Source organism: Herpailurus yagouaroundi, unplaced genomic scaffold (assembly GCF_014898765.1).
Source record: "Herpailurus yagouaroundi ecotype Mexico unplaced genomic scaffold, PumYag 28, whole genome shotgun sequence".
NCBI lineage: Eukaryota > Metazoa > Chordata > Mammalia > Carnivora > Felidae > Herpailurus > Herpailurus yagouaroundi.
This window is the reverse complement of record NW_024412376.1, coordinates 2,425,841-2,447,425: the sequence shown is the minus strand read 5'-3', so window position 1 is coordinate 2,447,425 and position 21,585 is coordinate 2,425,841. Positions and strand designations below refer to the sequence as shown.

The following is a 21,585-nucleotide window of genomic DNA, read 5'->3' as shown; positions in this document are numbered from 1 at the left end:
GTTTTATAATTTATAAAGCATTTCCACATGTATTATCATTTAATCAATCATGCTTAGTTCTTATAACCTCCTTGTGTGTCCAGTGGTATTATCCTGATTATACTAGTAAAGAACTCAAGACCTGTATCAGTTAGCATGACTTACTCTGGTAAGTGACAATAAGGTTACCACCCAGGTCTTCTGATTTGGAATCCAGTGCTTTTTCCACAACCCAGATAATTTAGTATCTAAGTTTAGTCTGTGTTAGTAAAAAGACAAAGCCTTCTTAGAATCATCCTAGCATCTTAGAGACTTTCTGGTGTGCTAGTTCATCTCCCTCATTTCATTTTATTTCCTTCTCAATTCTTATTTGCTGTATCAGTGTTGAGATAGCACAACAGAAAGCATTAAGAAAATTTTTAGGTCCAATCTGGGTCATATCAAGTTTTATTATTTTGCATAGTTCTTTCAAATTCTTGTTCCTAAGCACATGTAATAGTTTAGGTTCAGTTTTGTATTCGTCATGTTTTGTCTAGTTGAAGAAACTAACCCCAAAAGGTTAGATGACTTTTAATTTATAAAAGAAGTTAGTGATGATACTAGTACTATAAGCCAGTCCACTGTTCTATCTACCAAACCGGGTTGCTTAAGAGAACTAAGGTTATGCTTCATTCCTTCATTGCAGAAGAATATTCCAGAAACACTGAGTAAACACATGGACAGGACTAGGTCCTTATTTTTTAGGAAGATTCTTTTTGTTACAATTTCTGAATGCTATATATTCTACATATTGTATTTTCATCAGGATTATTTTGGAGTCTGTTCAGAGCCAGTGATCAAAGACAATGTGGTTGTGGTTTATGAGGTACTGGAAGAGATGCTTGACAATGGGTTTCCATTGGCTACCGAGTCAAACATCCTCAAAGAACTGATAAAGCCTCCCACTATCCTTCGAACGGTTGTCAACACCATAACAGGTATGGAGAAAGAGGAAACCAAGCTGCTGCCATCCTGGGTGTGGCTTTCTCCGGTGTGGTGCACTGTTTTGAGTGCTTGTCTTTGGGGCTCTCAGATGTCCAGGTGCTTTAATTTTGTTCGTTATAGTCTTTGATTATGACCTGAAATATGTTTTTGTTATGTAGAAAAGGCCTTGATTTCAGTGACAATAAAGTATGCTTCTTTAAAAAGCATTTCTTTCTGATTACAGAAGAAGCACATGATTATTAAAGAAATGTCAGAGATACAGAAAAGCACAAAGACCTTGAAAATAACTTAATCACACCATAATTTTGACATATTTTCTGTTTCTTCTAGACAGATGAATAATGAATAGATGCATAGATTTTTTAAAAACAACTCTTGTCTATTTTTTAAAACTTTCATCAGTATTTTGTGAACATTATCCCATTATGATACATTTTCTTCTACATAATTTTTAGTGACTTTATAATTTTCTTCCATATGGAATAGACCCTAAGTGATTTGTTCAATCCATATTTATGATGGTCCTGATTTTTTGTTCTTTTAAATAACAGGGAATTAACTCTCTTATACCTAAATCTTTGTGTACATCTTCTTTGATTTATTTTCAGTAATAGAAATGGTAGTGCTAAATCAAAGGGCATGCACATTTTAAGGACTTTAATGCATTGTGCCAAATTGTCTTCTAGAAAATTTATAGTTTCTGTAGCTGTTTCTGTGCATCCTAGCCAATCCTATTATTAATTTTTTCAAATCTTTGGCATTTAATAGCTTAGTCATGTCATATTTACACACTCATTTTTTTTTTAAGTTTATTTATATATTTTGAGAGAGGGAGAGAGAGAGAATCCCAGGCAGTCTCCACACTGTCAACACAGAACCCTGTATGGGGCTCGAACTCATAAACCATGAGATCATGACCTGAGCCGAAACCAAGAGTCAGACCCTTAACTGACTGAGCCACCCAGACACCCTACACACTCATTGTTTATTACTAAGGCAGTTAAAACCCATTCGGGTATTTATTGACTGTTTTCTTCTATAGTGAATTACCTACTTGTGTCCTTTGCCCAGCTTTTCTTTTATTGAAATGTTTTTCTTTTTTTATACTAACATAAATTTTGTTAATGTTTATTCATTTTTGAGAAAGAGACAGAGGGTGAGTAGGGGAGGGGCAGAGAGAGAGGGAGACACAGAATCTGAAGCAGGCTCCAGACTCCAAACTGGCAGCACAGAGCCCAATGTAGGGCTCGAACTCATGAACTGCGAGAGGATGACCCTGAGCCAAAGTCTGACGCTCAACCAACTGAGCCACCCAGGCACCCCTCATACTAGTTTAAAAGAAGTCCTTTCATTTAAGCACATTAAACCATCATGTATATTTCCAGTATACATGATCATTTGTAGTTCTGTATATTTTTTGAATCCTATGTCACAGATATTTTCTCACAATCTGCCTTTTAACATTGTCTATGGTGTTTTTGTTTAGCCACATTTAAAATTTTCTGACTTAGTCATATTAGTCATTCTGCTTCATTCAGGTTTTACATTGTGGGTCTTCATATATAAACAAGGGTTTGCATGACATTTGACAAACTGATTGAAAAAATATATATGTATTTTTTATGTTTTTATTTTTTGAGAGAGAAAGAGAGCATGGGTGCATGTGCCTGCATGCAAGCTGGGGAGGGGCAGAGGGAGAGAATCTCAAGCAGTCTCCACGCTCAACGTTGAGCCAGGGTGTAGACATGGAGCCCGATCTCACAACTGTGAGATTGTGACCTGATCTGAAATCAAGAGCTGGTTGCTTAACTGACTGAGCCACCCAGGCGCTCCCTACCCCAAAAAATATATTTTTTTAAGTATAAATTTGCAAGAATACCGGGACAATTTTGAAAAAGTACTGCAAAGGTGGATTTTCCTTGTCAACAAATATCAAGCTATATTAAGTTCATATAGGACAGGAGACAGAAACTCATACATAGATAGATAAGCTATTAAAGGGCAAGACAGTTTTGAAAATAAATATTTTTTAAAAAGAGTAAGAGAGGGGCACTTGGTTGGCTCAGTCAGTTAGCGTCTGACTCTTAGTTTTGGCTCAGGTTATGATCTCCTGGTTCATGGGTTCAAGCCCAGTGTAGCGCTCCTGCTGATGGTGTGGGCCTACTTTGGATTTTCTCTCCCTTCTCTCTCTTGCCCCTTCCCAGCTTGTGCAGTCACTGCACTTATGCACTCACTCTCTCCCTCTGTCTCTCAAAATGTGTTCTATCAAATACAAGATATAAAGTTTTGATAATTTTAAAAACATAGTATTGGCCTGGTAATAGACAGATAGGTGACTAAGATAAGGTAGAATGTTCAGAAACAGACCCTTTCTTTTGTAGGAATTTGGTATAGATAGATGTCATATATATCAAATCAATGAATCAGGGGCCAATTGTTAAATAAACTATATTAGGACAGTCAGCTTTGATATAGAACAAAATGAAGTCCTTCCCTACTCATTCTGTACACTAAATTCCAGCAAAGAGTTAAACACAAACCTTATAATTATTAGAAGAAAACATAGGGGAATGTCGTTTTGATCTCAGAGAAGGGAAGGTCTTTTTTAAAAAGTGTATTTTCTTCTGGTTCTTTTATGGTTTTACTTTTGGATTTAATTCTTTAGTCTATTATCTTGGTATACAATATCAAGTAAGGCTCTGTTTATTTCTCCAAAATTTCTGCCAGTTTTCCTAGCACCATAACTTATCCTTTTCTCCTGTTTTAAAATGATATTTTTATCTTGTACTAAGTCATTATGGATTCTTGGTCTGTTTTTAGGCTTTCCTGCCTTATCATACTGCTTTACTTATTATTACTTTTTTTTTTTTATGTTTATTTTGAAAGAGAGACAGAGCATGAGCAGGGGAGGGGCAGAAAGAGAGGGAGACACAGAATCCGAAGCAGCTCCAGGCTCTGAGCTGTCAGCACAGAGCCCGACACGGGACTCATCTCATGAACGGTGGACCTGAGCTGAAGTCAGCTGCTTAACTGACTGAGCCACCCAGGCGCCCTATACTGCTTTAATTATTATAGCCTAATGACATGTTTTAACATACGGTGCCTCTTTTTAAGAAAAACACATTTGTTGGGTTTTTCAATAATCTGGATTCATTTAACTCTTAAACTCTTTGTTAGTGCCTGGATCATTTATAAATACTATGGAGTCATTTTTCTGAACTTCTCTTAAATCTAGAAAAAGATACCTGAGCTGAAAGTACCTTTTGAAAAGCTGAAATGTTGTGTAAATATGCTGAATATATGCGTGTGTTTAATGTTTCTTTCTTTAGATTAAAAGGTCCAGGTTACAAAAGAAGGAAATAGATTTTTAATTAGTTATAATATTTCAGAATTTCACTATAGCACTTTTGAATTAAAAAAATATTTTTGATGCTTGTGGGAGGAAAAAACAAGGAATTGATTTGCAACTCTTAGGGAAAGATCTAATTTGTATTATTTTCCTAACATTCAGTGTACATTAGTTGTAATAAAATGTATACATTTTAATACCTAGCATAAATGTACCTAAGAACGTACCTTAAACTAGAATACTGTTTTTACCCATGAAAATTTTATATTTATGTAGATTACCATCCCTACTGAAAGCCAATACATTATTTAAGCTACAAGCTATTGTGAAATTTGAGAGACCAACTTCAGGTTTCTTTCAAAACCAAAATATGATATCTGTTTCTCAAGTAACTTTTTTAACCTTTATTCTGGTCGAGGAAGCAGACCAAGATGGCAACAACTTTTTAAAATAGACTAGGTTACCCATATATAAGTTGGGAAACTCTTATCTTTTTTTTTTTTTTTTTTTTTTTAATTCTTCAATTGAGTGCATGAAGAGTGGGAGCATAGAAACTCCTAGGGAAGTGTTCTATGATTATTAGATAACTGGTTACATCTAACCACAATGGAATTAAATTACAGTAATATTCATTATCTTAGGAAGCACCAATGTGGGTGACCAGCTTCCTACTGGGCAGCTGTCAGTGGTGCCCTGGCGACGGACTGGGGTGAAATACACTAACAACGAGGCCTATTTTGATGTGATCGAAGAGATTGATGCCATCATTGATAAATCAGGTAGGTGTTTTTAATCTGTTTTCAGAACTGGAAAGTATAAAGATGGGGTGCCTGGGTAGCTCAGTCAGTTAAGTATCTGACTTCAGCTCAGGTCATGATCTCATGGTTTGTGAGTTCGAGCCCTATGTCAGGCTCTGTGCCGACAGCTCAGAGCCTGGAGCCTGCTTGATTCTGTGTCTCCCTTTCTCTCTGCCCCTACCCCGCTTGCTCGCTCTTTCTCTCTCTCTCTCTCTGTCTCTCAAAAATAAACGTTAAAAAAATGTTTTGAAAGTGGAAATAGTCTCCTTCATATATAATGCTTGCTAGTATCAGAATTATCCCCCATTCAAGATCATTCATTTTAACTTAGCGCCTACTTTGTGTCAGGCGCTGTGCTGCGTACTAGGAATAGACTTAAATATTATAATGCAGATGACACAATCATATATATAGAAACCCCTAAATACTCGACAAAAACTCTTAGAACTAGTAAACAAATTCTGTAAAGTTGCAGGGTACATAATCAACATATAAAACATTTCTAAATATAATGAACTATTCTAAAAGAAAATTAAGAAAACAGTCCCATTTACAATAGCAACAAAAAGAACAAAATAGTTAGGAATAAACTTAACTAAACTTGTACTCTGAAAATTATAAAACATTGATGAAGAAAATTAAAGAAGACACAGATAAGTGGGAAGACATCCTGTGTTCATGGATTGGTAGAATTAATATTATTAAAATGTTCATACTACCCAAAGTGATCTACAGATTCAGTGTAATCACTGTCAAAATCTCAATAGCATTCTTTACAGGAATAGAAAAACAGTCCTAAAATTCATATGGAACCACAAAAGATTCCAAATAGCCAAAGCAATCTTGAGCAAAAAGAACAAAGCTGGAGACTTCATACTTCATGATTTCAAAATATATTGCAAAACTATGTAATTGAAATAGTATTATACTGACATAAAAGTAGACACATAGACCAGTGAAACAGAATAGAGTGCTCAGAAATAAATGGGGCATCTGGGTGGCTCAGTTGGTTAAGCGTCCACTCTTGATTTTGGCTCAGGTCATGATCTCGTGGTTCATAAGATTGAGCCCGCATCAGGCTCCACACTGAGCATGGAGCCTGGGATGCTCTCTCTCCCTCTCTCTGTCTGCCCATCCCCGACTCGTGCTCTCTGTCAAAATAAATAAACATTCAAAAAATATCTTTTAGGGGCTCCTGTTGGCTCAGTTGGTTGAACGCCCAACTTCAGCTCAGGTCATGATCTCACAGTTCATGAGGTTGAGCCCTGCGTTGTGCTCTGTGCTGACAGCTCAGAGCCTGGAGCCTGCTTCGGATTCTGTGTGTGTCTCTCTCTCTGCCCCTCCCACATTCATGCTCTATCTCTCTCAAAATATACATAAACAGTAAAAAAATATTTTTTTAATTAAAAAAAACAGAATTGGTTAGTCCTTGTGTGGGGCAGTCTTTAAAAAAAATCTTCTAAAAAACTGATTTTTAAACATTTACAGTCAACTGATCTTCAACAGGAGAGCCAAGATTGTACCATGGGGAAAGGATAGTCTCTTCATTAAATGATACAGGGAAAACTGAATATCCATATGTGGAAGAATAAAATTGGACCCTTACCTCACACCAAAAAAAAAAAAAAAAATCAACTCAAAATGGATTAAAGACTTAAATGTGAGATGTGAAATCATAGAACTACTAGAAGAAAACATAGGGAGAAAACTTCTTTTTTGGGGGGTGGGGTAGGGGAAAACTTCTTGACACTTGTATGGGCAATGACTTTTTTTGGATTTGACACCAAACGCAAAGGCAACAAAAAGCAAAAATAGACAAAAACTAAAAAGTTTCTGCACAACAAAAACAGTCAACAGAGTGAAAAAACAACCTGTTAGAGAAAATATTTGGAAACCATATATCAGATTAGGGGTTAGAACCAAAATATACAAAGAACACACAGAACTCAATAGCAAAAAAAACCAAATAACTTGATTAAAAAGTGGGCAAAGGATCTGACTAGACATTTATCAAACAAAGACATACAGATGGCCAATAGATGTATAAAAAGGTGCTCAACGTCACTAATTATTAGGGAAATCAAAACTACAATGAGATATCACCTCACAGTAGTTATAATGGCTAGTATCAAAACGGCAGACAATAAGTGTTAGTAGTGTTGTGGGGAAAAGAAAACCCTAGTACACTGTTGGTGGGAATGTATATTGGTACATTCATGGAAAACTATCAAAAAAATAAAAAATAGAACTACTTCATGATCCAGTTTTTCCACTTCTGGGTGTATCCAAAGGAAATGAAAGAATTAGCTCGAAGAGGTATCTGCACTCCCATGTTCATTGCAGCATTATTCACAATAGCCAACCTAAATGTCTTTTGATGGATGAATGGATAACGAAAATGTGAGATAGACATGCACACAGGCATGTTATTCAGTCACAAGAAAAGAAGGAAATTCTGCCATTTGCAACATGGATAAACCTGGAGGACAGTATGCTAAATGAAATAAGCCAGAGAAAGAAAGACAAACACTGCATAGTCTCACTTATCTGTACAATCTAAAATAGTCAAATTCATGGAAGCAGAGGGTAGAATGGTGTTACTAAGGGCTAGTGGGTGGGGGAAGTGGGGAGATATTTGGTCAAAGGGTACAGAGTTTCAGTTATGCAAGATGAGTAAATTCTGGAAATGTACAGCACAGTGACAATAGTTAATACTGCATTTTATACTTTTTCTCAGCTTTATTGAGGTATTCTGGACAAATAAAATTGTAAGATATTTAAAATGTATATTGTAGTGATTTGCTGTATGTATTCATTTCAAAGGATTCCCCCATCTAGTTAAATTAACACATCCATCACCTCATCATAATATGTATTGTATACTTGAAATTTGCTAATTAATATGTTAGTTAACTTGTTTGTGGTGATCATTTCGCAATGTATATATACCAAAATATCAAGTTGTATACCTTGATTATATACAGTTTTTGTTAATTATACCTCAATAAGGCTGAAAATGGCAATTCAAAATAATATGATGCAGACCAATGCTTGTTGGTGTTACAGATCTTATCCTCTTAAATAAAAAAATTGTTCTTTAATGGTGTTCTAGATCTTGTCCTCTTAAGTAAAAAAAGTAGCAAACGAATCTCTTTTAGATTTCCTTTTGAATGTATTTGACTCCCAAATCTGATGGCAGAACTGACATTGTAATCACTAAAATTCAGGGAGCCTTCTTTTCTATCTGTTCTGAATTACAGCAATATGTTCTAGAGCTTAGAAATTTGTAGAAAGTTCTTTTCACATTAGTGAACTCATTCATTCAACAAATGCTTATCGAAAACCTGTTGTGTTGTAGCACAGTGCTGACTAATGGATATTTGATCATGAACAAGATACAGTGAAGGAGTATTCCAGGTCACACAGTCCCCTCCTCATTGAGAATCTTTGCTGATAATAGTGTAATAATAATAATGACAGTGGTGTGTAATGGGAGGTATCACTACTGTGAGGATGTCATACATGAGAATTATGTGGAGAAAGAAAAGGCTAAGGATTCCTGGAAATGAGCAAGGGAAGAAGAAATGAATTGCAAATGAAAAGACAACAAATACATATTTGAAGATGAAATATAGAAATTCTCAAAAAGGAAAGGAAACCCAGTAATTAAGTTATTGAATAGCGACCTATAATATCCCCTTCCCACACATATAGGAAAACAGCAATTCTTTGTTAATAATGAATAAAGATATGTCATTTACAGGGACAATTGGTAGTCTGTCAAAATAGAGGGGGGTCTACATCTTTCCCATGACAAGCCTTTGGAGATTCTTGTTATGTAAATGTGGGTGGTGGCCACTGGCTTTTGGTTCAATAATGATTTCAACATTTTTTGACTAATAATTTCTAAATTCTGCAGCAAAGTCTTTTCAAAACCTTAATCCTGAATTGTGTTCAATACACAAAGTTCTGGACCTCTTTATGACCTGACTTTATTGTAGGTATTGTTATTGTCAGTGATCGTGATTATGATGTTATTTTGTTGTTGACAATGATGAGGTTCTACAAACAAAGGAGACAAAAGAGTCCAGAAAGAAAGAAAGTGAGAGTTTATGGCTGCAGAAGCTTATTTAGAGTCTAGTGAGGAAGAGGGAGGTAAAAAGAATATAAGCGATGTATCCCACCCATCCAGAGCAAAGTGTAAAGAGAGCTGATAGTGTTTATGCTTTATCAGTAGAATGAATGGAAGTTATTAAGACCCTCAGGGATTTGGGAACAAAGTAGGTGCAAACACTAAGGTGAGTAAAATATTTTTGGGAAATAAAGTAGTTCAGCATGAATGCATTGAGAGGCATTAAAAAAAAAAAAAAGTAATGAGGCTTTAAAACTAACTAGGCAGCAACTTTTCATATTAGCCCAAAACTGGAAATAACCCAAATGTCCACCAGTAACAGGACACAAATTTCAATATGGTCCCATAAGAGAGTACTGTGTAGTAATGAAAAAGAATGAATAATCCATATATCCAGCACATGAATGAATCTTACATTGTTGAGTAAAAAAGATAGATGCATAAGATTATATACAGTTATATACATTTATATGAAGTTTGAAAACAGGTACAACTTCATCAAAGGTAACAGAAGTCAGAACTAGCATGGGGATGCAAGAGGAGCATGCTGGGATGCTAAGAAGGTTCTGTGTCTAAAGTTATTTACTGTGGAGGAGGAAAAGGCAGTGTTACTGCACAGGGCCCTCGATCCCCAACCTCCCATCATCTCTTCCCCTGTATGCATCTGTCCATATGGCTAACTTTTGACATGTATATTTTTTTCGTTGTTTTTTTTTTTAATGTTTATTTATTATTGAGAAACAGACACAGAGCATGAGCAGGGGAGGGGCCAAGAGATGGAGAGACACAGAAGCAGGCTCCAGACTCTGAGCTGTCAGCACAGAGCCCGACATGGGGCTCGAACCACAAAGCGCAAGATCATGATCTGAGCCAAAGATGGATGCTTAACCAACCGAGCCACTCAGGCGCCCCTTGACACATATATTTTTACAACCTGTAAATTCTGCATCAGCCTGTCTTGTTTAGACTGTATACATTCTTATATCTGACATGCTTGTAACTACTGTGTGATCAGTAAGATTCCTAGAAGAAATTCTGCTTTAAAAAAAAAAAAGATTGCCAGGTGGAGAGGGGTGACATATATTCTACATTAATGGGTGGTCAGTCTGTAGGATCTTTAAAACAAGTATATTGTTAACAAATATAACAAAGGTGAATAAAGGCACAACTAAAAACGGGAAAAAAAAGGTTCTGTATCTTGATGTGGGTGGTATTTTCATGGGGTGTATACATATTTAAAAATTACTGAGGGGCGCCTGGGTGGCGCAGTCGGTTAAGCGTCCGACTTCAACCAGGTCACAATCTCACGGTCCGTGAATTCGAGCCCCGCGTCGGGCTCTGGGCTGATGGCTCAGAGCCTGGAGCCTGTTTCCGATTCTGTGTCTCCCTCTCTCTCTGCCCCTCGCCCGTTCATGCTCTGTCTCTCTCTGTCCCAAAAATAAATAAACGTTGAAAAAAAAATTTAAAAAAAATAAATAAAAATAAATAAAAATTACTGAGTCATACATTTAAGATTTTTGCATTTAAGTAGAAGTTTTCCCACAATAAAAAAAAAGTACACAACAACTGGGTAGATAGTTAGCATGCCTTGCATGCCATTTTAAGGAGAACCATTGGGAGTGATTGAAGAGGTTTTTTTTTTTTTTTTTTAAAGGTTTGTGTATTTATTTATTTTGAGAGAGAGAGAACGAGCAGGAGAGGGGCAGAGAGAGAGAGAGAGAAAGAGAGAATCCCAAGCAGGCTCCACACTGTCAGCACAGAGCCCAATGTGGGGCTCGAACCCACGAACTGTGAGATCATGACCTGAGCTGAAATCAAGAGTCATGATTTCTACTGAGTCACCCAGGTGCCCTGCAATTGAAGAGTTTTAAGTTGGGGAGTGACTTGATTCAGATTTGTAGTTGAAAACTATCAGTCTAGTTGCAGTGTGAAGAGTGGCTTCAACTGAAGGCAGGGAAACCAGGAGACTGCCAGCTGAAGTCCAGGCACAAAATATAGATTCCATAATGGTGGTCAGGAAGGAAAGGAATGAATAGATGTAAGAGACAGAAGTCAGAAAAGAGAGGAATTGATAATTGATTGGATATGAGCACTGAAGAAGTATAGTTAGTCAAGGATGCATGTATGTTTCTGACTTAAGCAGCAGGTTAGATGGTACCATCATAAAGAAAGAAAATAGGGGGCACCTGGGTGGCTCAGTCTGTTGAGTGTCTGACTTCAGCTCAGGTCATGATTTTGCGGTTTGTGAGTTCAAGCCCCACATCAGGTTCTGTGGTGACAGCTCAGAGCCTGGAGCCTGCTTCAGAGTCCGTGTCTCCCTCTCTCTGCCCCTCCCCCACTTGCGCTCTGTCTCTCTCTCTCAAAGATAAATAAGCATTAAAAAAATTTTTTTTAAAAAGAAGGAAAATAGGAGAGCAGATGGAGGAATGGAGCTGATGTGCTCACTTTTTGATGTATAGAGTCTGAAGTGCCTCCATGACATGCAGGTAGAGCTGTCTAGTTTGGCAGGAGTGAGACTGTGAACCTGAAAAAAGACTAGGCTATATTTGGCCATTAATGACAATCGAAGCCTTGGGAAGTAGGTGAAGTAACTCAAGGAGACCATGTTGAGTGAAAAAAGAGACGTTCAGAATTGTGAAAACACATCAGCGTTCAAAAGATGTGCAAAGAAAGAGAAGCCTGCAGAAAGCATAGAGGAAGAGGAGCTAGAAAAACAGAAAACTAGGCGAGGTTAGGAGAAAGGAGTGTTTTACAAAGGAAGAAGTGGTCAAAAATGGCATGTTGCAGACAGGTCCTGTGGGATAAAGACCAAAAGTGCCCACTTGATTGAGCAGCAGAGCTCATTGGGGACCTTAGGGAGAGCAGGTTCTGCTATGACGTTTTCTGAACCATTGGTTATGATGACACCCTTTTTGATTCTGGGGCTAGAATGAAAACTTCTTTAAGCTAATTGTCTCTTTAATCTTTTATCCCCATTGCTTCATCCTAGTGTCTCATACTTGATATGCAGCTGATAAATGTTTGGAAGGATGGATCAATGGATTAGGTAGATGAACTGGATAGATGGACAGAAGGAAAGGAGAAAGGGAGGGAGGGAGAAGAAAAAAGTTGGGAAGGAAAAGAGAAAGTTAAAGAGGGTGGTAGGGAGGAAGTAAGTTGGTTGGGAAGGACGGAGAAGCGTCGAATAGCTTCTTACTTTCTCTTTGTTTTGTTCCTATCTCAGGTTCCACAATTACTGCTGAGATCCAGGGGGTGATTGATGCCTGTGTCAAGCTGACTGGAATGCCAGACCTTACGCTTTCCTTCATGGTAAAATCCTGAACCACAGTTTCACATCTTGGGATGGGAAATTAACTGTTTCTGGAAAGACAGTGGTGAGAATGGAATGGAACAATAAGAAATAAGGACAGCTACAAAGTTTATATCAGGCTTGAATTTTCTATAAGTAGCTACACAATTTCTGTGTGCATGTGTTTAAATAAAAACAACATCTGAATGACTTTCCTGAAAGAAATATGGGTGTTTAATTCCTACTTCTTGCTTTTCCTTGCCCGGTAACTACAGAATCCCAGGTTGTTGGATGATGTCAGCTTCCATCCTTGTGTCCGTTTCAAGCGCTGGGAATCTGAGCGTATCCTCTCCTTCATTCCTCCTGATGGAAACTTCCGCCTGCTCTCTTACCATGTCAGTGCACAGAAGTAAGCAGCCCTTATAATTAAGAACACAATCTGTGTATATGTGGAAACAGTATCTGTAGTGATTAAGGACTCAGGTTATGGATTCAAATTCCATCTGGGTTCAAATTCCAGCTTCTGTACTTAACTAATCGGGTAACCTCAGGTGAGTTGCTTAACCTTTCTGTGTCTGTTTTCTTATCTGTAAGTGGAAAATGAAAAAAGTACCTTGTTTGAGGATTAAATAAAGCAATCTAAATAGTGCTTAAGAGGAAGTTAGTGCTCATAGTTTGCTGCGGCTATTTTTGTTGTTGTTATTATATGCCTAAACAAGAACTTTTTTTCTCAAATTGGAATCTGAGTACACCTATATTCAATCCCCCTAACCCAAAAGAGCATTAAATTATGCTATGAGAAACTATAAAAGGCAGTCATTTTTGGTCTTGAACATTCTCTTTAATATCTTGTCTAAGGACTTTTATTTTTATTTTTTTAAATGTTTTATTATTTTTTTGAGAGAGAGCATACAAGCAGGGGAGGGGTGGGACAGAGGATCTGAAGCAAGCTCAGTGCTGACAAGCTGACAGCAGAGAGCCCGATGCGGGGCTTGAACTCAGAAACCGTGAGATCATGACCTGTGCTAAAGTTGGATGCTCAACTGAATGAGCCACCCAGGTGCCCCTGTCTTGTCTAAGGACTTTTAGAAGGTGTGTAGTAGAAGATATACACACTGAAAAGAGCTATGACACCTCAGAGCCACCAATACTTTCCTATGTGATTTGGAATAAATAACTTAGGAAAATATCTGCGTGCTTGAGAGCAAAGACTCTGGACTCAGTCTGTCTGCACTTAAATCCCATCTTTAGTACTTATGATACATGACCTTGGGCAAATTACTTAATCTTAGTGAAGTATAAGGACATCATTATTTATCTAGAAAAACAGGACAATAGCAGTACGTACTTCATACTTATTAAACAAGGTAATGGAAGTAAAACACTTAGCATAGTATTGGCACACAGGAGTGTTTAATAGATGTTAAAAACTGTTATTGCTTTGGTATTAATCTGTGATTTCTGTTTCCTGTTCTGTCCTATCGTGACAACCTACCATACCTCATAAGGTTTTTGTGAGGATCAGAGAAAGTCAGGTAAAGGCACTCCCGAGATACTATCAAAGGTCCATGAGGTATGCATGTTACTCTCCCAAGTACAGATAATTATTGGTCACATGTCGTAAAGTAAAACACAGAAATATGGTGACTCCTAATTTTGATCTGTAATGCCTTTCTCATAGTAGGCTTAGTATACTCTTTGATTTTTGTTATCTTATTCAGTCATTGGAAGACTTAGTTTATTTACTAGACAGCATCTTAGCTTTACAAAAAGAAAAAAAAAATTAAAGATTACTGTTTTTTTTTCCTGTGTTTATTTTTTAATATAAGGAGTAAAGAAGTAGGTAATAATACTTAAAAGTCCTTAGACAAGATATTAAAGAGAATGTTCACGACCAAAAATGACTGCCTTTTATGGTTTCTCATAGCATAATTTAACGCTCTTTTGGGTTAGGGGGATTGAATACAGGTGTACTCAGATTCCAATTTGAGAAAAAAAAGTTCTTGTTTAGACATATAACAACAACAAAAATAGCAGCCGCAAACTTAATGAGCACTAACTTTCTCTTAAGCGCTAGATTGCTTTATTTAATCCTCAATGAGGCAAAAAAAGCACTTAGGATAAAATGAGAACATGTTGCCATTGTTTCCAGTATAGTAATGAAATTGGTTTTTTGTCTCTTCCTTTTCCAGTCTGGTGGCAATTCCAGTGTATGTCAAACATAACATCAGTTTCCGGGATAGTAGTTCACTTGGACGCTTTGAAATAACGGTGGGACCGAAGCAGACTATGGGGAAGACCATAGAGGGAGTGATTGTCACCAGCCAGATGCCCAAAGGGGTCCTGAATATGAGCCTCACTCCATCTCAGGGGACACATACATTTGACCCAGTTACCAAGGTAGGAGGAGAATAAGCAGGAAGTTTTGAATTGCTGATGTTAAATAGAAGTCATTATGCAGGAGCTCTCCAATAGACTTTCCAGCTTGTTGAAAGGGGAGCTTGATCAGAGGGACATCGTTTTTTCCTTGAGGTAATTTATGGTGACAAATAGTTTTCTCTACTGAAAGCCAGTTTAGAGGCTGCTTGTAATACTGTGAACAGATACCCTGAGGTTAGACATCGGCCACCTCAAATGACGGCTTCCACTGTAACTTCTTTCTTTTTCTTTGAAGATGCTGTCTTGGGATGTAGGAAAGATAAATCCTCAAAAGCTACCAAGTTTGAAGGGGACCATGAGTCTTCAGGCTGGAGCTTCCAAACCAGATGAGAACCCCACAATTAACCTGCAATTTAAGATCCAGCAGCTGGCCATTTCTGGTAAGTGATTCTCGGCTTCAGGGGCTTGATGAGAACAGAAGTGGCTTTCTCCACTAGGACGCAGACATCAGAAAACCTTGTGCTGACTCCCTGTTTACAGAGTTTGGTTTCATTACCTGATAGGTAATCTGGAGTAAAATCTTTCTAGCATTTCTGGGGGAAATCTATAATCCTTACTTTCTGAAGTTGGATTAAGGGACCTGACCAAAAACGTCTAAGATGCAGTTGAGAAGGAAACAGTGTAGGTGGACGGGGCATTCCCCAGCAGGTTTTGAGTCATCCTAGGGTTGTCAGTTTGGGGTTCAAAGGTTTTTAGCATGGGAAGGCTTCTGCATTCTCAGCTGGTCACTGAAAAGAATAATTTCCCCTCCATCCCCCCAGTTTCAGAAGACTTTCGTATTTGCTTTTATGAACATGTGGAACCCAAGTCAGCCCACTGTAGTCTACACCTGTCTTAGGATGATGATGATAGTAATAGTTACCATGTACTGGGCATTTACTATGTGCCAGGCAGTGTTTTAAGCCTTTGTCATCTGTTTTATTATTTAATCCTTAGAACAACCATGTAAGTAAGATAGATAGGAGATGACTTCAGCTTTATATGAAGTTCCTATTTTTCTTTACCAACAAAACTTATCTAATTTAAGTGATTAGCATTCACTTAAATTAGAAACTCATCATAAATGTTAGAGACCTATACAGTATAAAATGTGTTCTGCTTAATGCAGTGAGAATACTTATAGGAAACACTCATTTATTAATGCATTCACTGAGTTATGCTTTATTTCATTATTCATTAATTTCATTAATTCATGTATTCTGTCCAATAGCTGGACAAAAACATAGAGTGGTCTTATTTTTTCCTTATCCTCCTTTCATCTGCATATAACTTTCTGCCCTTCCCACTTTAGAAACAGGTCTTCTAATAGGATAGCTTCTTGTTGGAGCAATTTTTTATTATCAGTGTGTGGGCCAAGAGTGACAAATCTGTGAGCCTCAGAAAAGTGAAATAAATAAGGGAAAATTATTATTATTTTTCTGGTTCACTGTTATAGCTATCTCTATCCCACTGATCTCTGAATTGAAATGAATTTAGACAGATACGCTACATGCTTCTTTTGAATAATGCTTATGTTTTCCTTCCAGGACTCAAGGTGAATCGTCTGGATATGTATGGGGAAAAGTACAAACCCTTTAAGGGCATAAAATACATGACCAAAGCTGGAAAATTCCAAGTTCGAACCTGAAGGGAGAGTTTTGCAAAAAGAACATTCACGAATGCTTTTTTGTTTCTTACTTGTCTAAAAGTAAAAAGTAATCAGCCTGTCTCCTAGGTCAGTATCCCCTTTTGGACCCACCCACTCCCTTTTTTCCTTAGCCTGCAGTGCCGTGGAGCTAATCAAGGGAGAGAAGGGTTGCCAGGGAGAACCGGACCGAAGTCAAACACAATCAGCACCAACTCAGTTCTGAGAGAAGAGCTGTGTGACAGAGGGTAGAGATACCTAATGCCATATTGAACTATTTTGAACATGGTTACCATAGAAAAGGACTAGCATTTGTTACTTGCTTGGCTTTACTTCTCTAAAGTCAATGAACGACTTCTGTTTGTTGTTTAAGGTGGAGAGAAAGATAAGAAAGAAGGAAAGAAAGCTTGGAATAAAATGAATGCTAGTCAAGGGAAGGCCAGCAAAGGGTCTGACCTTCGAGGGAGAAGAAAGGAAGTGGTAGTAAAGACGTGTGAGTACACGTGCTCAGACGAGAGGCGGGGGGAAGAGCAGTCAAGCCCCACTGGGAGGACGGTTGGAAAGAATAGAGTTGAGTTGGCTTCTTTCTGATCCCTCTACTTTGATATACATATAAAAAAATTACTAGTACTTCTAGAAGTGAACTGGAAACTTCTTAAATTCGAGTCCGCTAATGACATGGAAGACTCCATTAGAATCAGATTTTTCCTTTGAAGACTGCCACTATCTGACCAGTTTCCAGATACTAACGACTGTTAGCCTTTAGCACCTGGCCTGTCGTCTGCAGTGAGAAAGTGACCTGCCCTCTTCCTGGTGGGAGTTGCCTGAAATGCCCCTTTCCCTAACCCAGAAGAATTCTACTCATGTCACAGAATTCACCAGCCTTTTTCCTGTTCCACAAGGACAGTTTCAGAAAAGCCAATCCCATAATCCCCAGGGCAGCCAGATTCTGTGTGTCACAGTATTGAAGTGTAGGTGGCCAACTCATTCCTCATGAAGTACATCACAGCTGTAACCCAGTGGTGACTCCCTATTTACTCTTGTCAGTGCTAGACTGGTGCTGGAGTCTAAGCCTTGCTGTCTGAAACTTTTCCAGCAGTAACCCTAAGTAAAAAAAGAAAGCTTACCGTCAAGGGGTATGGTTCATCCTGGAAGCTGTTCAGTAAAGTTGATTTCCCTGGAGTCTTCTGTGCTGGACTGTAATAGATTTATCAACAATATATATACCTACCTATCCATCTTTGTTTCAAGGCAAAAAGAAATTCCCTAAACCTTTGAATAAAACTGATGTTGAAGGAAGATAGGCCATGCTGATCATGTGTAACCCAGTTTAAGGAACATGGCAACTGAGGAAGTACCTCAGACTTTCCCAGTGGGTAATTTTTGCTCTAGTTCGATATATATATTAACCATTTAAATATTTATATAAAAGACAGGTTTTTAAATTCTTACTGCTATAGCTTAAGGAGTGATACTGTGCTCTGCTTCATGCGTGGGGAAAAATGAAGACGTATACTCTTCAAACCATATAATTTTTCTCTAAAGTCCTGTTTCTAAATATTTAAGTAATTTTGTTTTGCTAGTTTTATCTCCCTACTTCCTGGACTTGTTTTTCTGCAGAGTAATGTTGCTTTGTGGTTTTCCTCTGGGATAAATCATGTTGTATACAAACAGATGTGTTCATAGTCCATCACTCCAGAATTTTCCTGAACTACTATGTCCTATATACACCCCTGGCAAGGTAGGGGAAACATCTCTGCCTCTGTGATCCCAGAATACTTGGAATTACTTCTCCTGAGGGCTCTGAAGGATTTTAAGGTTTCCTAGGTCATAGGAAACAACCAGTCTTGGTTCCTGGATATTTTTAGCTTTATAAATCCAGCTGCTAAATTTCCTTGTGGACAGCTCACCCTATTTTCAAGGGAAGAACTTGAGGAAAAGTAGAGTATCTAGGGTATGGGACCTGCGGGCCTTGGCATATGAAGTAACATGTCACCTGTGTAGCAGACCTCTGGAGCCCAGTGGAGAACATTACTGCTACCATCCAGCAGTGTGTTAACATTAACTAGTGCAGGGTGTTGTGATCGAGCAGTTCAATTCCATATGTGTCTTATGTGAAAGTATCTCCTATGCTTAAGTCTTAATAAAGTTCAGTTTTACCAGTCCTCTATGTCCTAAGTGTTTTTGTTACCAGGACTAACAGTGGTGCTATGCCTGGTAGGCCTCAGTAGAAGCAGTAAGAAATAAATCAATTTAGGGAGGATCTTATGATTTTTGTCTCTTCAACCAGCAGGCCTAAAGCCATATGTTATAGTGTGATTTTCTAGTTACCTCTGGAAATAGGAGATGTTGATATAATGTCATTTTTAAGGTTGTAAAAGCAAAGGTTGAGGTCATGTTTTCCCCAGTGTGGAAAACACAAAACCGTTCAAGCTGCTGATGGCTATTCTAGTGCTTTCTCTGCTCTCTTGACCTTATGTTGGTCAGTTCAGGCATGAAACAGGGCTTCAAGGTCCTAAGCATCTTTTTTTTTTTTTTTTTTTTTTTTTTTTTTACATTTTAGAGAGTGAGTTGGGGAGAGTGGTAGAGGGGGAGTGAGAATCTTAAGCAGGCTGCACACCGAAAGCAGAGCCTGATGCAGGGCTCAGTCTCACCACACTAGGGGAACTCATGACCTGAGCTGAAATCAAGAGTCAGATGCTCACCTGGCCAGCCATCTAGGCACCCCAGGTCCTAGACATCTTAATTGTGATAGGGATTTCTTGGAAGATAAGTCATTGGCAGTCTTTGTAAAGTATGGATACTGGTTGTTATCCCATATCTGTACTGATACCCTTTTGTAAATCCCTCCTGGCCATGAAGAGGACTTGTTTCTGTTTGCAAACCACAGTGGTTGGTGTTTATTAATACTCCATCCCATCTGTCTTAGTCGTGGATATATCTTTTGCCCTCCTGTTTGCACCGTGGTGAATTTTGTAAAACTTGTACTTTCCTCTGTGGCCAGTAGGTGGCGATGCCATGCCAGGATGGGATTAACTTTTTTAATTGTTAGAATTTTAAAAGGGGAATTGAATTTGAAACTCTTAAGCCTTCCCCCAAGATACCAAGTACTGGATTGTGTGAGTTTTTGGCTTTCGAAGTTAGACGTGGAACCAGAAGTTTACGACACTCTGTGATCACCAGACTTAAGATCTGGGCTCTAGAAGGGTGGCTATTTCTGTCATCTGAGTTCCTCTAAGTCTCTGCCCACTTAAATGTATTGCACAGCTACCTGATAATCTTTGTTCTTAATTTTGTTCTTCAGGTCTGTTAGCGTCTATTTGCTTTATTAGCCAGCTGGGGATAAGGAACTATTTAATTTCCCCTTATATGTTGTTCCATGGCCTAAGAAGTTCCAGACATTTTACCCTGAATTTCCTAACCTACACTGGGAAATGATGTGTTGTTGTTCTTTGAATGTATTTTAGTATAATTCAAAGGGGTCTCTTTGCAGGGCTGGTACTCTGCCCTGTAGCTCAGTCAGTGGCCACTTGTGAGCAATTGTCTTCATCCAAGTTGGCCGTTGCTAGGACTTCATCCAAAGGAATGTTGGGGCCTTTAACTTGGCCCACCCCATCAAGGCCTTACTGCTTCAGTTCATATTTCATTCACCCTCTGCAAAAAAGCTTGTCATGCAAAGGGGAGGGCCTGAAACCACCTGGATTCCTGGCAGAGATGTGGGAGCTGGGAGTCTCCTATTGGCTGTCCTCAAGCAGTGTTTCTCTAAAATGGCTGAGGTACACTTTGATCTAAAACAAAACCTGCCCCTTGTACAGGGAAGTAGCGGGCAGTCTAAAGTTGAGAAATCTGTGACTTCAGTCTCTGTGATCTGCATTTATTCAACTGCTCCAGGGACTTCAACATTTCAGGGAAGTGGTGGTTTTTTGTTTGTGTGTCTGTTTTTCTCCTTCTCTAAATTAAGTTCTGGGCTTTAGAGGGTTGCTTTTGTGAGCTGAAACTATGTGCTTCTAAGAACGTCTAAACTGAGCAGTTCTAACAGCCTTTCAAGAGACCTTTTTTTCTCCTCTCCAGGAAGCTGTCGGCACATACCCAAGGGCAGGCATCTCAGATTTATTCTGGGATCTGGGATGTCAGTGGTGATAAAATCTGGCAGGCTGCAGCCAGGAATAGGAGTCGCATCTCTAGTTAAGAAAATAATCTAAGAGAAACAAAACAGCATTACTTAAGTCACATGGACTGGTCTGGGAGTCCATTCTCTCTGATGACGGGGAAAGCTAAATGGGATGGGAAGAAAATGGTCCAAGTACTAGCCTCTCTTGTCTGCCCAACAGTGGGATGTCGCTATGCTAGGGAGGTCGTGCTTTGGTTCCCCTCGCTTCTCCTTCCTACTGCTGTGCTTGCTGGCCACGGAGCCTCCCTGCCCAGTCTGCTATCATTCCATCCACCTCGTGGTTCATTTTCCCCGGCTCTGTTCAGTTCATCATTCCTGTTACACGTAAGCCCCGGTGGCTCTGTGCTGCCTACAGAATGAAGTCCAAAGCTGCCTGGCATTCAAAGCACCGTCATCTAAATTCCTACCTGTGTTCTTCATGAACTTCACTTCTGACAACCTGTACAAAATCCTCTCCCTACTCCCACTGCTCTTTTTGCTCTCCAGATCTTTATATTTTCATGCAGTGACATTCCTTGCTGCAAGAGTCCCTTGCCCACCCCTCTCCATGAGTCTAAGCCTTACCCAATTTTTTAAAAAGATTTTGTTTGTTTATTTTTGAGAGCGACAGAGTGCGAGCAGGGGAGGTACAGAGAGAGAGAGGGAGACACAGAATCTGAAACAGGCTCCAGGCTCTGAGCTGTCAGCACAGAGCCCAATGCGGGGCTCCAACCCACTAGCAGCGAGATCATGACCTGAGCTGAAGTCGGAAACTTAACTGACTGAGCCACCCAGGCGCCCCAAATCTTGGCCAACTTTTAAAAGCCCTACCTGTTTTTTCC

The 21,585-nt window shown here is 38.7% G+C and overlaps 1 protein-coding gene across 2 annotated transcripts in view; it reads left to right on the top strand.

The window, feature by feature from the left end:
• AP3M2 (adaptor related protein complex 3 subunit mu 2) overlaps positions 1 to 18,758 on the top strand; it is a 109,623-nt gene extending 90,865 nt beyond the window's left edge. For both annotated transcript variants that reach the window (XM_040449161.1, XM_040449090.1), the window contains exons 3-9: positions 785 to 956; positions 4,954 to 5,091; positions 12,465 to 12,550; positions 12,806 to 12,939; positions 14,723 to 14,930; positions 15,205 to 15,349; positions 16,496 to 18,758. In XM_040449161.1, the coding sequence (XP_040305095.1) occupies positions 785 to 956; positions 4,954 to 5,091; positions 12,465 to 12,550; positions 12,806 to 12,939; positions 14,723 to 14,930; positions 15,205 to 15,349; positions 16,496 to 16,596 (984 nt within the window). In that variant the 3' untranslated portion in view covers positions 16,597 to 18,758. The remainder of the gene's footprint in view (positions 1 to 784; positions 957 to 4,953; positions 5,092 to 12,464; positions 12,551 to 12,805; positions 12,940 to 14,722; positions 14,931 to 15,204; positions 15,350 to 16,495) is intronic.
• Positions 18,759 to 21,585: the final 2,827 nt, after the last annotated feature.